General features: G+C 54.7%; 1 protein-coding gene across 1 annotated transcript; it reads left to right on the top strand.

Moving 5' to 3' along the window:
• The first annotated feature begins 7980 nt into the window (after positions 1-7980).
• TINAGL1 (tubulointerstitial nephritis antigen like 1) lies at positions 7981-18791 on the top strand. The gene is made up of 12 exons (XM_044668023.1): positions 7981-8193; positions 9399-9719; positions 10915-10978; positions 11931-12023; positions 12260-12374; positions 15136-15259; positions 15364-15514; positions 15688-15877; positions 16025-16070; positions 16496-16619; positions 17616-17661; positions 17908-18791. Exons 2-12 carry the CDS (start codon positions 9416-9418, stop codon positions 18049-18051), a joined length of 1401 nt encoding a protein of 466 aa, XP_044523958.1. The 5' UTR covers positions 7981-8193; positions 9399-9415; the 3' UTR covers positions 18052-18791.
• The last annotated feature ends 1552 nt before the right edge of the window (positions 18792-20343 follow it).

Here is a 20343-nt window from a genome sequence, read left to right as displayed (position 1 = left end):
GGGGGGGTGCCAGGACGGAGCTGGGACTCCTCTCCAGGGTTGGCCAGGGGTCCCATTCCTTCCTGACGCTGGAGGGCAGCAGAGACCAGTCCTTGGAAGCACAGCCTACGCTCCGTGTTCGTCTGGGGGCGCTGTGGGCCCTGCACCGCCTAGATGAGGAGAGGGGTTGCCCAGCTTGGCTTGGGGAAAGGAGATCCTGCCAGGAGGGTAGCCTGGGCCTCTTCCCCTCAGTGCCCAGCACGGCCCAAGGCGGAGGGGCTGTGATTGGTAAGCAGGCAGGATCCATCTAGCTTTGAGCATCTCCCCCTGGAGGGCGGAGGGGAGTCACCCATGATGGCCACGGGGAGTTCAGGGGACCCCTGGGAAGGGGCAGGGCAGCCTGCTGGAGCCGGGGTCAAAGGGCTTTGCCCAGCCACTTGCTCTCCCAAGGAGGGGCAGCCCTCCTGGTCTTGGGGAGCCCCAGTGGGGTAGGTTCCACAACCATGGGAGGGACCCTGGAGAGCAGCAATTTCCTCACCTCTCCTGTTTCATAGACCTCCCCGGTAGAGGGCTCCCCTAATCCTTTTTTAATTCAGCAAGTAAAACATACTGAATTCAAAAGGAAACCAATTTAAATAGACGTTATCTATCTATCTATCTATCTATCTATCTATCTATCTATCTATCTATCTATCTATCTATCTATCTATCTATCTATCTATCTACATTTATATTTATGTATATATTTAAGCCCTTACTTTCTGACTTAATAACAGCTCTAAGACAGAAGAGTGACAAGGGCAAGGCAAATGGGGTTAAGTGACCTGCCCAGGGACACACAGCTAGGAAGTGTCTGAGGCCAAATTAGAACCCAGGACCTCTTAACTACAAGCCTGGAGCTCTATCCACTGGACTATCTTGCTATGTCCCTCAAAATATTTCTTTAAACTCAAGTTTAGAAAACCTTACTTTAGTCTAACACCTTTCTTTTTATGGAAGGGGAAACTGAGACCTAGAGTTGGGAATTGACTTTCCCAAGGTCACTCAGCCAATCAGTGCAGGCAGGATTCAAATCTCAGTCCTCTGGTTCCAAATCTCAACATAAAGTGTCCTTCCCACCCCACCCTGGAGGATGGGGAGAGCAGAGGCACGGCCACAGGATGCAGGCATCCTCGCTCCTGCAGCCAAGGCAGATGAGTTGGGGGGAAGGGACCTCGATCAGGCTGGCAGAGACGGAGCCCAGGGTCCGTTGCCTGGAGACCTTCTCCCTGCCCTCCCCGCCAAACCCCCAGTGGGGAGTCCCAGTTGGGCCAGCTCTGGTCTCCCACCCAGGGCCTGGGCACAAAGGGACCTTTGTCTCCCCAAGGGTCCCCTCTGGGCTTAGGAAGAGAATGGTCCATTCTGATGTCCCAGAGCAGCTGTGGCCTGGGTGAAGGGAGAGGATGGAGATTTCCTGGCTGAGCCCGTATGCAGGGTATAGTGAGGCCACTGGTTGAGAGTCAGGAGACCTCGATTCCAGCCCTGGCTCAGACACTGACTTTCTGGGTGACCTTAGGTGAGTCATTTCCTCTTCTCCAGCTCTCAGTTTCACCTTCTGGAAAATGGGCAAGATGCTCCGCGCCCCACCTGCCACTCAGAAATGAGAGAATGGCCAAGAAGGAGCTTTGAGGAGAATGCTCCGGGCAGCGGAAGGGAGTGTCATGGGAAGGATGGTCAGACTAACAGTCTAGTCTCCAGGCATTAACACAAGAGCCTTCAGCCCTTTAAAGTTTACCTTTGCAGACTCCTCACAGGAGCCCCGTAAAGGACGTGGCGGCTCAGAGAGGGAAACCCAAGATCACACAGTGGCCAAATTAGGGCTTGGGGAAAGAGTAGTGGAAAGAGCGCTGCCTGGAGAAGCAGAAGCCCTGAGTTCAAGTCCCGGTTTGATGACTTATGGTACTGGTCTAGAGGAGTGCTACCACACTCAAATAGAAACCCAAAGATCCCTGTCAGGCTCCTACCGGCATAGAAAACCACGGATGAACATTATCTATGTTCTACTGTATTTTTATTTATCTCGTTAAATATTTAGGCAAGTAGAGAGTGAAGTGGATAGAACCCTGGCCCTGGGTCTGGACTGGAGTTTGAAACTGACCTCAGATACTTACTAGCTGTGTGACCCTGAGCAAGTCACTTCATCTCTGCTTGCCCCAGTTTCCTAACCTGGGAATAATAGTAGCACCTACCTCCCAGGATGGTGGTCAGGATCTAATGAGATAAGGATTATAAAGTGCTTGGTAGAGTGTCTGTCTAATAGTTAGAGCTGCATATATGGTTTGGTTTTAAAAAAATCTTTACCTTCCGTCTTAGAGTCAATATTGGTTCCAAGGCAGAAGAGCGGTAAGGGCTGGGCAATGGGGGTTAAGTGACTTGCCCAGGGTCACACAGCTAGGAAGTGTTTGACGTCAGATTTGAACCCAGGGTTAGTCTCTAGGCCTGGCTCTCCATCCACTGAGCCACCCAGCTGCCCCCTCTATCCCAAATCTGAAGCGATCCTCCCTCGTCTACCCAGGGAAGTTCACGATTCTTGCCTTGGCATTCAAGGTCTTCCCTTCCTACCACTTCCTTCCAAGGACGCTCTATCGTCCTGTCCCCCGCACGAGCTCTGGCTTTCCTCTCTCCTTTCCGGGCCTTTGTTCGCACTGCCCCACGTGCCGGACGCAGCCTCCTTCCCTTTCCTCACTTACAAAGCTCCTACCCATTTTCTGGGCTCCAGCGGTCTTTTGTGTCCCTTGGAGTCACCCCCGGACCCCTGCGGTCACTCCTGAGCCGCCCTGCTCACTCACACCTTATGTAGTTCTCTGCATATTGCGGATGCTCTGACCGTGTAATATTGTATACATAGTCTGAAGACTAGCCTGGAAACTCCGGAGTCTGCCTCTCCCTCAGGCCCCATCGCCGTGCTTTGCCTCCGAAGGGGCTCATCCTGTGGCCAGTCACCGTCACACTTTACAGAAGAGAAAATGAAAGCTGAGAGGGGAAATGACTCGCCCAGAGTCACTCAGGAAAGTGGCATCTCCTAGCTCTGGGTGTTTTCTTGATGTCCCAGAGGGGGCCCTGGGGCGCTCAGGCCTTGGTTTTCTCCTCTGCCTTCCCAGAGAGGGTCTGGGCTCAAGGGCCAGCAGGGTGAGGCAGGAAGGGTTCATCATGCCCCTGTCTGGGGATACAAAGGCAGGAAGCCAAGGGGCAGCGCCCGGGTTCTCAGCCATTTTCTTCATCATCTTCAAAGGGCCTCAGACATCTCTTACCTCACCCCATTGTGCTCCCCACTTTCCCGCTCCAGCTGCCCTAGAGCTTCCTTGGGTTGGGTAGATGACTAGCGGGGGCAGGGGAGGCCAGGGTGGGGTCCTGGGGAGAAGCTATGGGAGAAAACCCCACTGGGTGTCCCCTCACCTATTACTCAGCTCCCCTGTATGGGGGGCTGTTAGGGAGGATGAAGATCCGAATGAGTCACCCTGAGCCTGCAGCGGGGAAGGGGCACATGGAAGAGGGAAGAGTGTGTGTGTGTGTGTGTGTGTGTGTGTTGGGAGGGGAGGGGTCTTCCGGTCTTCCCCTCCCTTTTCTCTAGGGTCTGAGTAACACATGAGTCACCACAAATTCCATTGGGGCCAGTTGGAAACCTTTTTTTGGCAGGGACTCTGGTCCTCTGGCGTTGGCTCCCTAGCCCTAATGAAGACAGATAGATAGGCAGGCAGGCAGAGAGACAGACAGACAGACAGGCAGAAAGATAGGTAGGCAGGCAGACAGAGACAAGAAGACAGGCAGACAGACAGACAGGCAGACAGACAGACAGAGACAAGAAGACAGGCAGACAGACAGGCAGGAAGGCAGGCAGAGAGTCAGGCAGACAGACAGATAAGCAGGTCGATAGACAGGCAGATAGACCGGCAGAGAGCTAGGTAGGTAGACAGACTGACAGTTAGGCTGACAGACAAGCATACAATGAAACAGAAGACCTTCCCAAGAACCATGCTGATAACAGATATCGTAATCCAATTTTCTGACCATTCTTATATACAGAAATGTTTGTGTTTGTTGATGATTTTCTAATTCACAATATATATATTTTTAAAGAGTGTGTGTGTGTGTGTGTGTGTGTGTGTGTGTGTGTGTGTGCTCTCCACCTCCAGAGAAAGAACTGTTGGAGTCGGAATGCAGATCAAAGTAGACATTTTTGCACTTTAGTTTTATTGGGGGGGATTTAGTTTTATATGATAATTCTCTTACAAAAATGAACAATATGGAAATATGTTTTACGTGATAATACAAAGACTGGACTGCCTGACAGGAAGGGGAAGGAAAGGGAAGGAGGATCATATAACTTCAGAAATTTTATGTGGAAAATTATTACATGTAATTGGCAAAATGAAATCTTTTTTTAAAAAGTGTGTGTGTGTGTGTGTGTGTGTGTGTGTGTGATGAGATGGGAACTCTAGAAGCCTTGCCAAAATCATTTGGTCTCTAATTGAGGAGCAGAGTGATGTAGTAGGAAGAACACTGAGTCTGGAGGCAGAAGGTCCAGGTTCAAATCCCGTATTTGCTTCTTCCTCCACCTGATCTGAACACAGTATCTAATGTGAGAGCTGGAAGGGATGCCTGGGATTGTCTAGTCCAAGTCTTCCATTTGATAGAGGAGAAAACTTTGACTCGGAGGGGAAGAGATCTTGTCTAAGGTCAACAAGTCAGTCAGTGGAAACCCCAGATCCTCCTTGTCCAAGTTCAGGCCCCTGTGTTGGAACAGGGTTCCCCTTTCCTCCATCCCTTCAGATGATCTGTGACTCACAATTCCCAGCCCTGGGTGGGTAAAATAGCCTTCTAGACAGACATCCCATTGTCAGAGCCTTGAGGGGAGTGTCAAGAAGTTTCTGCAGGCTGATGAGGGAGATCTCAGGACCTTTAGCCTACAAAGAATGTCAGCGCTGAGAGAGAACTTAGAACATGAAAAGTCAGAGCTAAGAGGGATTAATTTCTTTAAGACCCTTAACCTTCTTAGAATGTTTGCCTGTCTGTCTACCCTACTAAGTATGGATCCTAAGACAGAAGAGTGGTAAGGGCTGGGCAATGGGGATTAAGTGACCTGTCATCCAGCTAGGAAGTATTTGAGGATAGATATGAATTTAGGTCCTCCTGACTCCAGACCTTGCTCTCTACCCATTGTCCTACCTAGTTGCCCCTAAAGAGGGTCTTTAAAGCATAGAACACATAATATGACAGCAAAAGAAAGTAATAAATGTTGGAGGGGATGTGGCAAAATTGGGACACTAATGCATTGCTGGTGGAGTTGTGAATTGATCCAACCATTCTGGATGGCAATTTGGAACTATGCTCAAAGAGAGCTAAAAGACTGCCTGGCCTTTGATCCAGCCATACCACTGCTGGGTTTGTACCCCAAAGAGATCATAGGGAAAAAGACTTGTAGAAAAATATTTATAGCCGCACTCTTTGTGATGGCAAAAAATTTGGAAAATGAGGGGATGTCCTTCAATTGGGGAATGGCTGAACAAACTGTGGTATATGCTGGTGATGGAATACTATTGTGCTAAAAAGAATAATGAACTGGAGGAATTCCATGTGAACTGGAACAATCTCCAGGAACTGATGCAGTGAAAGGAGCAGAACCAGGAGAACATTGTACATAGCAAGGATACACTGTGGCACAATCGAACATAACAGACTTCTCTACTAGCAGCAATGCAATGATCCAGGACAAGTCTGAGGGACTTATGAGAAAGAATGCTATTCACATCCAGAGAAAGAACTGTGGGAGCAGAAACACAGAAGAAAAATAACTGCTTGACCACATGGGTCAATGGGATAGGATTGGGATGCAAACTCTAAACCATCACTCTAGTGCAAATATCAATAATATGGAAATAGTCTTGATCAACGACACATGTAAAACCCAGTGAAAATGCACATCGGCTATGGGAGGGAGGAGGGGAGGGAAAGAACATGAATCATGTAACCATGGAAAAATATTCTAAATTAATTAATCAAAAAATTAAAAATAGACTTCATATAGCACCTAAAGATGGCCAGAGCTCATAACAAGCATCTCATTTGACTGTCACAGCAACCCTGAGAGGTAGGAGTTATTATAATCTCCATTTTACAAATGAGGAAACTGAGGCACAAGAAGATAAGTGATAGCTCAGAGTGATAGCATTTACTATGTACTAAAACCGGAGAATACAAAGAATAATGAAAATATTGTTCCTTATCACAAAGTACGTATATTTTAATCATTAAATTAATTGTGTACATGCAAAGTATAGAGTGAATGGACAAGCTAGTGAGTTTGTATGTTGGGATTTGAATCCGGGTCCTCCTATCTTCTTTCTTCTAGAATGTTAGGACTGGATGGGACTTAAGCCTAACCTTGCTGCCTGGCTGCCAACCTTCTGCCTGGCTTGCTGCCCACCTCCCTGCAACACAGGGCTTGGAGCAGGCAGGGGCGGGGGCACAGAGCCCTCATTGTCTCCCATCCCTACCATGCACCCGGGCACAGGAAGAGCTTGAGCTGCCAGCAGGAAGAGGAGGGAGAAAGCTGGCACGTGGAGGCCAGGTGTGAGGGCCCTGTGACCTCAGGCAAGGAGCCAAGGCTTCAGGAGGACCCAGGAGTCCTCGACTTTGCCAGATCCCTGACAAGAGGTGTGTGTGTGTGTGGAGGAGGATCCCAGGCAGACCTAGAAAAGGGCATGGAGTGGGTGGGCGGGCATTGCCCGGGCACAGTGCCAGTGCCTCAAGCTCTTCAGGTGCCCACCCTCCATCTCTCCCTATAGGAACCCGGCCAGCAAATGTCTGGTTGTCTCGGTTTGGCCCCTGGAGGGCTGAGACTGGGGAGTGGGCGCTTGGAGAAAAGCCACCCTGAGAGAGAGCTGGGGCACCCAGCTGGGAGAAGAGATTACAGGCACCCAGCCAGCCTAGCCTGAGTCCCTGCTGCCACCCTCCACCCTCCCCTCCGTCCTCAGGTCCCCTAGGTACACCTCGTCTCTCTGGTCCCAGCTCTAGGTGTCCGCCAGGTTCCTCAGGCCCAGTCCGAGCGAGTCCAAGCGGCTCTTTCTCACCACCCCCCCCCCTTCAGATTCCGAACATTCCCAGCAGCTGAGGCTGCTTCAGCCCCAGGCCCTGGCCCCAACCCTTCCCCCAGCCCAGCCCAGCTTTAGCAGGAGCCCTGGATCTAAACTCAGAACGGGGTCCTAATCCAAACTCCCCTACCTTGCCCCCCTGAGCAAGTGACTCCCCCTCTCTGGGCCTCGGTTTCTCCATCTGTAAAAAGAGAGGTTCAGACCTCAGGTGCCAAAGGTTCGTTCTAGCTCTTGCGATGGAAGCCAGGCCAGGCTGTTGGAGAGCCAACGCCGGAGCCCCAGAGAGAGTCCTGAAGGGGGAGCCCCGGCCTGGGAAAGCAGGGAGGGGTGTGGCTGACCTCCTGCCCGGGACTAGACCGTCTGACCTTCAGAGCACCTTAGGGCTGGCGAGCTACAGAGATCTGGGGGTCCTGGGCGGCAGGTGGGGATCCTCCCGCCCTCCGTCGCTCCCAGGCCGCCAGGCTTGGGTCGTCCCAGAAGGGTCCTGGGAGCGCTCCCCCCAGCCTCGGACTCTGGGCCCCCACGCCGTTCTCCGGGTAAAAACCGGAAACGAGGGAAAACCCGGCTGGAAGTGAGTCCCTCCCGGGGTCTAGCCCAAACCCCTCTTGCTGCAGTTTTGGGGTCGGGACGTGCAGAGAAGGGAGAATGGAGAAAGGAGTGCCCATGCCCACCCTCCACAGTCCCGGCCGCCCCGCCAGCCCCACTTCTCCCCAGTGCCCCCAGTGTCTCCTTTCGCCGCCTGAGCCAATCCAGGTAGGCGCTCACCTCCCCCGCCTTTCCCCTCTGGGTCCCTCCTCTAGGGGCAGGGCTGGGCGGGGCCACTACTAAAGCCCGGGCTCTCCCTTCAGCTTCGCACTGAGTTGCCCAGCCCCAGCCCCGGGAGGCTGTTGGGGACAGAGGGAGGAAGAAGTCCGGAAGGCTGCCCAGGGTCAGTGGGGGGAGAGGAGGAAGAAGGGAGGGGGAAGAGGAGGAAGAGGAGGAAAATAGGGAAGGGAGGGAGAGGAGGAGGAGAAAGAGGAAGAAGAGAAGGAGGAACTTCAGGGCTGGTGCCAGTCCTGAGCAGGAGCCAACACCTCTCACCCAGGTAGGGCCCCTCCCTGTTCAGCTCTGGGCACTGGCTCCCTTGGGGGCGGGAGCTTGACAGGCGGAGGGGCAGATAGATGGTGGCCTCGTGCTCTGCACACTCCAGCCCATGGTGGTCCAAGGACCAGGGGGGCTGGGGCACAGGAGGGCATCTGGACAGAAACGGGCACCGAGGACCCACGGGATAGAAGCAGAGCAACAGAGGGGGGAGAAAGGAGGAGGGAAAGACTACTAGATTAAATGACCACTTTTAGCTCTGATTCTGAGAGGAGGGACAGAGGGACAGCCATGGGGACGGATTGGGGGGGAGGGGGTAAGAAAGGCTAGAGGTATGATGGAGGAGAAGGGACTGATAGTGAGATGGAGAAGACGACCACGAGTCAGGAATGGAATAGAGAGGGAAGAACTGGAGAACATAGGAGATAGGTGGAGAGAAGATGGGGGCAGAGATGGGGGTTAGATGGGTTGGGAGAGAGGACTGGAGTGCCTTCTGGAGAAATGGGAACTAAGGGGGAGAGACAGGGATGCCAGAGGGATAGGGAGAAGTCAGAGAGGAGGCAATGGATTAGAGAAGGAGGAGAGGACAAAGATGGGGGACCAAGAGCAGAGAGACAACAGAAACAGAGATGGACTGGGGATAGATGGAAGAAAGAGGGGCAGAGGGAAGCTTGCTGGCTTGAAGTGGGGAGAACAGAAATGGGGTTTGGAGGTGGGAGAGTCTGGGACTGAAGGATAGGAATTAGCAGAGGGAAAGTCCTGGGTCCTTCCAGCCTGAATCCATAGGAAGAGCTGTTCCTAGATTACCCAGTAGGCTTCAGCCTTGTAGCTTGGGAAATAGAAGGGATTTGAGGGGCACCGGCCAGGCCATTCTTCCTTCAACCTTCCCTTCCAAAGGGTGACCCCCTAGACAGGAGCAAGAGCCAGGGTGGCTTCCTCTGATCCCCAGCACTTAGTGGCATTTTCCCTGCTGTCTCCCTAGAACTATTGCTTGATTTTTAGCCCAGGATTAGTTCTAGTTCAGGGGCCATTGCCTAGGAATCCCACCTCCCAAGCTTTTTGCCCAGACCACAACTGGGACTCTGGTGTTCCCTTGTTTGCCTTGGAGGCCAAGAATAGGAGGAGACCCAGGAGGATGGGAAAAGGGGGCAGGAGTCTGGGTCTCCTGTTCTTTTAACAGAGCCTTCCTCTCTTCCCCCACCCACATAGGGTGGGCTGCAGGCACTATGTGGCTGAACTCCTTGTTGGCTGCCCTGCTGCTGGCAGGCCCAGGAACCTTGTGTGCCCGGAGTGGCCGAAGTCGCCGTGAGTTGGCACCAGGCCTACACTCCAGGGGCATCCGGGATGCAGGTGGCTCCTACTGTCAGGCACAAGACCTCTGCTGCAAAGGCCGGGAGGATGACTGCAGCTTGCCCTACCTGGGCACCCTCTGCTACTGTGACCTCTTCTGTAACCGTACTGTCTCTGACTGTTGCCCTGACTTCTGGGACTTCTGCCTGGGCATTCCACCCCCTTTCCCTCTCATCCAAGGTATGTAGGGATCTGCTTGCCTCCCCCCACCCCCAGGTTTGAATCCAAGCTCAGGGGCTAATACAGCTTGGGCAAATCTCTCTAGGCCTCAGTTCCTCCAACTGTAAAATGAGATCAGACTAGAATAGGGGGCTCTTAACTCTTTTTGGGGGGTCATGGACCCCTTTGGCCATCTAGTGAAGCCTGTTGAATCCTTCTCAAAATAATAGACGTACTTTTAGAGTTCATGAAAAATGGAAAGAAATGCTCCATTTCAATGAGAAATCAAAATGTTTTTTCCCATCCAAGTTCCCTGACCCTGTGAAATCTGACTGTAGCCCTCCTGACCCTAACATTCTCCCAAACTAAAAAAATCTAAATTAAAAAATAAATAATGCCTTCTCCAAGTTGGATCTAGAAGAGGAAGATGGCCCTTAAGGGAGCTCTTCAGCCCCTTTCCCAGAGTCCCCCCTACTCCCTCCTGATTCTAGTTCTCTCTAGCCTGAACTCTCCATGTTCTGTAAGGGCACAGGCTCAAGCTGTCCCCAGCCAGCACCGCCCCCTGACTCACCCACCAGCCCCAGGCCCAGGCACTAGGGGATATTCTGTCTTTGGGGCACAGTTGGACTTTTACTGCCTGGGGGATCCGTGGTGTTTGGAGGGCATCCACCTGCTTTCTCGGGGATGCCCTGACATTTGGGGGGCTCCTCAGCTGGCTTCTGGTGGCCCTCTGCCCAGTTTCTGAGGAATGGGCTGCCTAGCTCCATCAGGACAGCCAGAGGGGTCACCCCTTGGCGTCTGTCTGATCCTGCCCTCCTAAATCAAGGCTCCCCCTCATTTACATGGTCCTGCCTCTTGTCAGCTTGTTCTGCCTGATGATTTATAAACCCAGCTGGCTTCCTCCCCCAATACCACAAGCCTCCTGGGTCCTACACTAAAGCCTGGGGCCCTGGGGAGCCCCTCTGGCCTCTCTCTCTCCTCTCCCCAGGACCTTGGGAATGATCCAAGCTACTGAGGGGCTAAATGTGTGTTGGGGGACCAGAGGGGCCCGGAAATCTTTACCGGAATGGGGAAGGAGCTTAGACTCTGGGAGGGAGATTCAGAAACTTGTCTAGAAGCAAGAGGACCAGGGGAGGGGGCTGGAGGGCTGGGGGCTGGGGAAGGGGCCCAGTCTGGTTCTCTTGACCCCAGCCCCTGACCCCTCCCCCATCCCCAGGGTGCAGGTATCAGGGACGTGTGTACCCAACCCTTGGGACCTACCAAGACAATTGTAATCGATGGTGAGTGATGAAGTCCTTGAAGGGAGGGAGGATCTGGCAGGGGGAGGGCGAGAGCCTAAGGGCTGGGGCTAGGGCCTGGGACATGCCATCCTGAGAGCCTCCAGCTGGGGGCCAGGGGACCCCTCGCCCCGATTTTCCCAGGCTGGCTCTCTTTCCAAGTCTCCTCCGCTGTGTCTGTCTCCACACCCCCTGGGGCTCCCGCGGGCCTCAATCGATACCTTTTAAGGAGCCTGATGGAAGGTCAGGCCCAGTTTTGGCTGAGGCTGAGCCAGCTGGAGGCTAGAGGCTGGGGGTGGGGTGGAGAAGTGAGGGAGGGACAACCTGGCCCTTTGGGGGCATTGAGGGCTATCAGTTCCCCCAAACCCTTGTTCCCGGGGCAAGTCGGAGCAGGCCAGAGATGGAATGGGCCCTGGCCAACTGGATGTATGAGCAGGTCCCAGATTCCAGACACCGGCTTGGGAGGGGAGGCCGGAAGGCTGGACATTAACCCCTCAGTTCCCTGGGAGGCAGGGCTCCATGCTTCAGCCTTCATCCCCTCTCTTGGCCAGCAGCTCCCAGTATCTGCCCTCCAGCAGTTTCCCTGCCCCACATTTCCCAAGGTTCCCCTGGACTGCCTGCTTGTGGGAAGTGGGCACTGAATGCCCTGGGGAAGGGGAGCCTCAGGCAGTACCCCCTCCTCTCCCTCCTCCATAGCCAGGGTCAGCCCCCCACCCCCATTTTCCAGCCCTTTCCAGGAATCAGGGCCGCTGGGGGGAACATTCCTGGGAAGGCCCCACACCAGCCCCCACTTCCTGACATGACACGACTTGACATGACACGAGGGTTTCCTTCCTGCTGCCTCCCCCTCCAGAGACTGCTGGTAGCAGGCGAGAGCCTGGGAGGAGGGGACAGGGGAGTGGCTGCGGCCCCCCTCCCAGGCTCTTCCTTAACCCTATCCTTCCCTCTGTGCCAGCACCTGCAAGGCCGATGGGCAGTGGGAGTGCGACCAGGAGCCCTGCCTGGTGAACCCGGACCTGATCGACGCCATCAACCGTGGCAACTACGGGTAAGAAGAGCCTGTTGGGCTCCGGCCATGGATACACGTGGGCCGGGACCCTCGCCCTCCCGAGGGCTTCGACACGTGCACACGTGGGGATCTCTCAAGCACACGCACACCAACGGCCATGCACACGGGCCTCGAAGCCATCATCTCCTTGAATCTCTGCTCCATGCAGCCACTGCCCACCTGAGCCCTGCCCTCTCCCAGAGCCCCTGTGACTCCTTTGCCCCCTCTACCCTTAGGTGGACTGCTGGGAACCACAGTGCCTTCTGGGGGATGACCCTTGATGAGGGGATCCGATACCGCCTGGGCACAGTCCGGCCTGCCTCTTCTGTCATGAACATGAATGAGATACAAGTGAGTTTGGGAATGGAGATCCCAATGTGGCGTGAATGCCAGGCGTGGGTGCTTTAGACAGAGTTCCTGTGGCCAACCCCCTCCTCAAGACCCCAAACCCACCTGGAGAGGGACCCTGAGACCCCGAGATCAGCTAGTTCTGCCATTCTGAAGATAGGACTTCTAGACTTGCAGTATGACCTTGAGAAAGTCCCTTCTCTCTAGACCTCAGTTTCCTTCTTTGTAAAGCCCAGGGATGACCTCAAGAGGCTCTCCCACTTCTGACATTCTGTATTCATCGATTCCAGGTTTCCTCGAAGCTCTAACACTCTAATCAACCACCACCTGCTCCCACAGTCTGTGTTCTAAACTCTTATAATCTGTTATAAGATCCTTCCCAGGTCTAACGTTCTATCTTCTAAGGTCTCTCTCACTTCTGATATTCCACATTCTAAGATCCTCTGAGCTCTGACATTCCATGTTCTAAGGCTTCTCCTAGCTCTGACATTCCATGTTCTAAGGCTTCTCCTAGTTCTGACATTCCATGTTCTAAGGCTTCTCCTAGCTCTGACATTCCATGTTCTAAAGCAGGGGTCGGCAACCTTTTTGGCCGTGAGAGCCATAAACGCCATATTTTTTAAAATGTAATTTCGTGAGAGCCGTACAGTGTTCACAGTGCGCTCCTGTAACAGAGCCTGAAAAAAATGGACTTTATGGCTCCTGCAAAAAGAGTCATATGTTGCTGACCCCTGTTCTAAGGCTTCCCCTAGTTCTGACATTCCATGTTCTAAGGCCCTTCCCAGATCTGACAGTCCCTGTTCTAAGCTCTCTGCATCCTTGGGTTCTGATAATAATAACTCACATTTCTGTAACACTTAAGTTTTCAAACTTCACATAGATCTCTCATTTAATCCTCATAATACATAATTTGACAACTGAGAAAACAGTCTAAAAGAGGTGCAATGACTTGCCCAGGGTCTGACTTAGGACTCCGATTCAGATCTTCTGGCTGGATGACTCCCTGTGGGTCACTCTGTCCCCTAGGCCAGACTCTATGTCCCTTTTCTTCGACCACACATCTGCAGGGTCAGCATCTTCATTGGCATATCACCAGAGGGCATTCATAGACACCAAGCTGGAAGAAACCTTAGAGTTTAACTACTAAAGTTATTTTGCAGATGGAGAAACTGAGGCCCATCTCTAGACTTCCCCCTCTGTCCCATGCTGGCCCATCCAGGGAAGCCCCATGGGGGCCTTGTGTGGGTTGGACTTTTGGCAGTTCCCAGGGACAGGGAGGTTTTTCTGGGAAAGGCAGGCTCTGGCTCTGGGCCTGGGACCTTGGGGTTGGGTTGGAGGCTAAGAGCCTGTGCCCCCTTCCCTCTGTCCCCCAAGTGAGGAGGAGGGTGATCCGCACTGAAAAAACGCTTCCAAGTGTCTGATGGGAGAATGAAGGGAGCCAGGACTTGGCTGAGATGAGCCTTGGCTAGGAGAACCCTTGGGGCCAGCGGAATGGCCCCTGCTCTGGTGACCGAGTCTTCTGGCCTTCCCGCCCCTGGCTATTTTCTGCCTCCTTTTGTTTTGCCTTGGCAAGCTGCCAGTTTATGGGGCCCCCTTAGTGACACTCCCTTCCCTCCTCTCCTCTATCCCAGTTCCTGGAGCCAAAGGTCCGCATGGCCTTGGACGGCTTTTTAGCCTGGGAAGGAGGATGTGCAAGGAAGAGGCAGAGAAGGAATGACAGAGGTGAGGGACTGAAGGAAGACACAGAGGCCAAAAGTTATGGACTAATGCCCGAAAGGGATACCTTGGCCTGGGAGTCAGGAAGCCTGGGTTCTAGCTCTGGCCCTCTTGCTAACTCACAGAGCGTCCCTGGCCAAGCTACTACCTCCCTTTTCTATGCCTCAGTTTCCCCATATGGAAAACAAGGGGGTTGGGCTGGAGGTTCCTTCTGGCTCTCGGTCAAATTGTTTCCTTCTGGGCCTCAGTGTCTTCCTCTGTCCAATGTGAATAATGATCCCTGTCCGGCCAGCCTCCCTCTCCAATGGCAGGAGGGCCCGTGGGTCCCACGTCCTACAGGGGCTTCCAGCACAAACAAGTTTGGTTGAAACTCTTGTTTTTGTTGAAAGAGGCAACACAGAGCTAGAGGACACCCCAAGGCCTGGGAGTCAGGCAGGCTTGAATTCAAATCCAGCATCAGACACTCGCTGGCTGTGGGACTCTGGGCGAGTCACTTAGTGCAGCCTCAGTTTCCTCAACTGTAAAAGTGGGGCTAATCAGAACACCGCCTCTCAGGTTGCTGTGAGGATCGAAGGGGAGAATATTTGTCAAGTGCCCGGCCCATATAAATGTGTGCCCTTCCCTTCCCCCTTGAAAGAAGAGAAATGGATAAAAAAAGAAATCACAGAAGGCCATCACGTAGGGCTGGAAAGGGCCCATTACACAGATGAGGCCCAGGGAGAAGAAAATAGTATAAGAGTCTGGGAGGGGGCCCAGATGGCTCCGGAGATAGAGCTCCAGGCCTGTGGGACCCTGAGCCAGTCGCTTCACCCCAGTTGCCCGGCCCTTAGCTCTTCTGCCTCGGCACTGAGAATGAGTATCCATTCTAAGAGAGAAGGTAAGAATTAAAAAAAAAGAGGCGCCTGGCCGGGCCCCAGGCCCCTCCCCAGCTCTCGAACGGCCCAGCCCGGCCTAGTGGGCCTAAAGCTTGAGGACTCCGCGCGGGGAGCCCCCCCCCCCCCACGCCTCGGGGAAGCTCAGGGGACGCTGGCTTGCTTGTGCCTCGCAGATGGTCATGGCACCGCAGGAGACGCTTCCCCCAGCCTTCAACGCCTCCGAGAAATGGCCTGGCCTGATCCACGAGCCCCTGGACCAGGGCAACTGCGCCGGCTCCTGGGCGTTCTCCACCGCAGGTAGAGGCTGGGGCTGTGCCGAGTGCGGGTGGGGCACAGCGGCTTGGGGCTGGCCTGGGTCCGGCCTGGGTCCGATCTCTCCTCCGCCCTCTCCCTCTCTCCAGCCGTGGCCTCAGACCGCATCTCCATCCACTCCATGGGCCACATGACCCCGGCCTTGTCCCCCCAGAACCTGCTGTCCTGCGACACCCACAATCAGAAAGGCTGCCGGGGCGGCCGGCTCGATGGGGCCTGGTGGTTCCTGCGGCGCCGCGGGTGAGCAGGCTGGGGCGCGGAGGGAGCGGGGGAGGGAGCCGCGGCTGGGGGCGGCGGAGGGGGTACCCCGGCGGGCGTCTGTGGGTGCTGTTTCTGGGGGCAGAGGGGCCGCCGAGGGAAGCGGGCACCGGCAGGGCGCTCACCAGCCTTTCCCGCCTCCTGCCCCCTCGTAGGCTCGTGTCCAACCACTGCTACCCCTTCTCTGCGGGGAATCAGGACGGGACGGCCCCTGCGGCCCCCTGCATGATGCACAGTCGAAACATGGGCCGGGGCAAACGGCAGGCCACTGCCCACTGCCCCAACAGCCAGGCCCACGCTAACCACATCTACCAGGCCACACCGCCCTATCGCCTCTCCTCGGACGTGAGCGCCCAGGCGTGGGGGCGGAGAGGGAGGGGTAGGGGAGGGGCAGGGGAGGGGGAGAGGCAGCAGGGGAGGGCGGCCCCGCAAGGGAAGCGCCAGGCGGAGGGAGACGGGGACCCCTCGGGCCAACCTCTCTCCCTTCCCTAGGAGAAAGACATCATGAAGGAGCTGATGGAGAATGGGCCTGTCCAAGGTAAAGGCTGCTTCCCATTGCGCCCTCGCGCTCCTCCTCCCTTTCCTCCTCTCCCTCCCTCCCGGAGTCTGGCTCCCAGACTTAGGAATTGGCAGGGACCCTGGAAATTCCAGCTTGTCTCTGGTCCAACCCTCCCTGCCTTGTCCCCACCTGATAGGAAAGTCTCCCTGCTTGGGCCTGTCAGGCAGAGGTCACCACGGACACCCCTTCCCGTTCAGTGTGGGCCTAGGGCTGTGCCCACCCCAGCTGGCACCCCAGGCTTCAGGCAGAACGTTCCTCCCCACAGTGGCCCCAACAGGGAGGATGGCGCTGGGTGGGGAGAGTGGGGAGAAGGCGTCAAATGGCCGCCAGCCTTCCCCTGCCCTGGTGCATGAGCACAGGGGATGCCCTGCCCTGGTGCCCATCAGACACTCCTGTGCCCACAGCCCTCATGGAAGTGCATGAAGATTTCTTCTTATACAAGAGCGGCATCTATAAACACACACCAGCCAGTCTGGGGAAGCCTGCGCGCTACCGTCAACATGGAACTCATTCTGTCAAAATCACGGGGTAAGAAGTGCCTTCTGGGAAGGGTGCCAGGGCCAGCCTGGGCAGGGCCTGATCTGGGGGCTGCAGAAAGGTGTCCGAGGGCAGCATAATGGTCAGGAGCTCCACAGCCTCTAATTTAAGTGTTACCTCGACAAATATCCGTCCAGACCCTTCTTGGAGCCTTGGTCTTCCTTCCTCTAAAATGAGTCAGTGACCTCTGAGAGCTCCTGGGATTCTCTGAGCTGCTGCTCTTTCTCCTCGTGCCAGTTGGCTAGGCAAGCAGAGAGCAGAGAGCTTTCCTGGGCATCGAGGGGCAAACAGTGCCCACCTCCTCCTGTTAGGCCAGGCTTTGTCCCTACTTGGAGGCACTCAGAGATGATAAAACTCCTGTCCTGGGTTCAAACATGGCTTCCTAGCTGTGTGACCCCAAATGCTTAGCCCTTACCCGTCTTCTGGCTTGGCACCAATTTAAAGTATGGACTTTAAGATGGAAGGTGAGAGTTATTTAAAAAAAAAAGCCATCCATCCAAAGTCTCCCTGGGTCAGCTGATGCAGGAGGAAACTGAGTCAAAGAGAAGGGCCTTGCAGGGCTGCCGAGTCCTCTGACTCCAAATCCAGTGTTCTCGGGCACAGTTTCCGTCCCCTTGGCACAAGGAAGGAATGGCTTGTCCCCACCCCTACCCCCCCTTCCTGGTACTTTTCAGGGCATGAAGGGGAGGGGAGAAGGGGTGACCCCTGGGGCAGGAAACATTCCAGGAGGAAAGCCAGACTAATAGTCAACAACTCCAGTCACCATGGCAATAGGGGATTGAGGAAACCAGGCTGAGGGAGGCCCAGAAGAGGACCTTGAAGCTCCGGGGAGGAGCCGCTCCCCCGAAGGCCCTTTGGGAAGAAGGGGCCCCTGGCCTGTGAGCCTGCCCATCCTGGACCTCCGTTTCTCCTTTACAAAATGGAGGACGTAGGTTGGATGATGTCTAGGCCCTGAACTTGACTCTGACTCACTATCCTGTCCTAAAGGTGGGGAGAGGAAAGGCAGCCTGATGGACAGAGACTGAAATACTGGGTGAGTCCCAATGTCCTCTGGGGTGGAGCAGGAGTGAAAAGACAGACCCCCAAGTTCCAAGGCCTCTCATCTGAGAGCCTTTGGGTGGGAGAGGCAGAGGGAAGAGGGAGCTGTTTGGAGGGAGACCCTAGTCTAGGGGTAGACGGCTCCCTACACTCAGGGGGCTGCCGGGCCCAATGGGATGCCTGGTTGTGACGAGGGTCCCTCTCCCTGCCTCTCTTGATGCCCCCCTCTTTTCTCTAACAGACGGCCGCCAACTCATGGGGCCCCACCTGGGGAGAGAAGGGGCACTTCCGCATTCTCCGAGGGGCCAACGAGTGTGACATCGAGAGCTTTGTGGTGGGAGTGTGGGGCAGGGTCGGCATGGAAGACATGAGCCCACACCACTGACCCCCTGCCCACCCCGGCCTTGGCCTGCCTCCAGCCCTTCGGGCCTTCTCCTGGGTGAGGATTTGGGTGTCCCCCAAGAAATGCTCACCACCCGTCACCCACTGCCCAGATTGGAGCCACAGCCTGGCGGTGCTAAAGAGTTTGCTCGGCTCGGGGTTCAGCTCCCACAGACAGCAGAGCCCCCAATCCTTGGATCCAATTCTGCTGACATGGCAGTTCCCTCAAGGGCCCCCTACCCCCTGCCCTCCTCCCCAAATCCTGCCTTTCAACCTCAACGAAGCGTGAGCTGCCCCTAATCCCCGCCTGTTTCAGGGCCATCCTGGCAGAGGGGAATATGCTGATGTGGCGGTCCCAGGAGGATGCCAGCCAGGGGGGACCAGAGCCCCCAGGACCCCCCTCTTTCCCAGGGCTGTAAAAAGGAGGCTGAAGCCTCCTCTCTCAGGTCCACTCACCCCCACCCTGGCACCCGTCTGCCTCCCCCCATCATTTTCTCCCACGGCCTGGGGACCCCGCTGAGCCAGGGGATATCCTTGGAGGCTCTCTGAGGATCCCCGAGCACGGACAGACAGACGGACGCCACGCCGGCCGTCACCCAGCACGAGAGGAACCTGGCGTTAGGCCTGGGATTCCTTTCCACCCACCCCTCCCCTGGGCAGATAGCACTCTCCCTTTTCTCTTTACTGTACTTTCTGCCTTTAAGAATATTTATTTTGCTTACTGCCAATTGTAAATAAACCTGATTCACACCCGAGCTGCCTCCTGTCTGCCCACTGAGCGCTTCCGTTCTCTGCCCTGGGAAGTGGGGATGGGAAGTGCAGAGGGGGGGCTCCCTTCCACGCAGCCATCCTTCACTAGCTCAGCAGGAGGGAGGCAGGAGAAAAGGGAGACAGGGCGGCCGTCCTCTCCTCCCATGTACCCCAGGAGCTCAGCCAGGGAAGGGCTGGCAAAGGCCAGTCCATCCCACAAGGACCTGCGCAGGGAACAGGATCCGGATGCATCGCCCTTTGGCCTTTGCTCAAGCTCGCCATTGTGAAGGAGGGACCTGCCTGTCCATCCTCTGTCAAAGCCACTGCTCACTCCCCGGGCTCTGAGCCCCTCTGAAGTTTGTGCCAACTCCTAGACCCACATCTATTCCTTTGGGCTTTTTAAACCCTTCCCTTCCATCTTAGAATCACTACTGTGCATTGGCTCCCAGGCAGGAGAGAGGTAAGGGCTAGGCAATGGGGGTCAAGTGACTTGTCCAGGGTCACACAACTAGGAAATGTCTGAGGCCAGATTTGAACCCAGGACTAGTCTCTAGTCCTGGCTGTCAATCCACTGAGGCACCTAGTTACTCCTATGATTGTTTGTTTGGTTGGTTTAGCCCTTAACTTCTGTCTCAGCATCAAGTCTAAGACAGGAGAGTGGCAAGGACTAGGCAATTAGGATTAAGTGACTTGCCTTCAGTCACACAACTAGGGTGTCTGAGGTCAGATTTGAACCCAAGTCTTTCCAACTCCAGGCCTGGTGCTCTATTCATTGTGCTACCAGCTGCACCCAGGTCCATTCTTTCTTTCCTTCTCTGGTTCTGTCTCTCCCTTCGCCATATCTGTCTGTCTCCGATTCTCTCCCTCTCCCTTCCTCTCTCCTCCCTCTTTCTTTCACTCTGTATGTATCTCTCCTCTTTCTCCCTATCTCTGTCTATCTCTGAGTCTTTCTTTACATATGTCTCTCTTTCCCTTTTCCTCTCTGACATTCTTTTTCACTTTCTGTCTCGCCATGTCTCTGTGTCTCTGTGTCTCTCTGACCCTCTGAATCTCTATCTCTTTCCATCTAATTATCTCTATGTGTCTCTGTATCTGTTTGATTCTGTCTCTGAATTTCTCTCTCTCCATTTATCTCTGTCTCTGTTTCTCTATTTATGTCTTGGACCCTTGTCTCTGTGTCTCTATCACTTTGACCCTCTCCATCTCTAAATCTCTCTCTTTCTATCTAATTATCTCTCTGTGTCTGTGTCTTGGACTCTGTCTCTGTGTCTCTATCTCTTTGACCCTCTCCATCTCTGAATCTCTCTATCTGTCTCTGAGTATGTGTGTGTGTGTGTCTCTCTCTCTTCCCTGTCTCTGGCTCTGTCTCTTCATCTGCTCCCCTGCCTTCAGCTTTTCCTCTCTACACTCATTGCTCCCAGACCTCTGGTCCCGACTCTGGGGTCCCCCTTGAGCTCTTCCTGCCCTTTGGACATTTCAATCTGGATGCCCCCATAGGCTCATGTCCAAAACAGACCTTATCATAGGAGGCAACAAGCTGTGGTGG

The sequence above is a fragment of the Gracilinanus agilis genome, chromosome 3 (assembly GCF_016433145.1).
Source record: "Gracilinanus agilis isolate LMUSP501 chromosome 3, AgileGrace, whole genome shotgun sequence".
In the NCBI taxonomy this organism is placed as follows: Eukaryota; Metazoa; Chordata; class Mammalia; order Didelphimorphia; family Didelphidae; genus Gracilinanus; species Gracilinanus agilis.
This window is presented reverse-complemented; position numbering and strand designations above follow the sequence as displayed.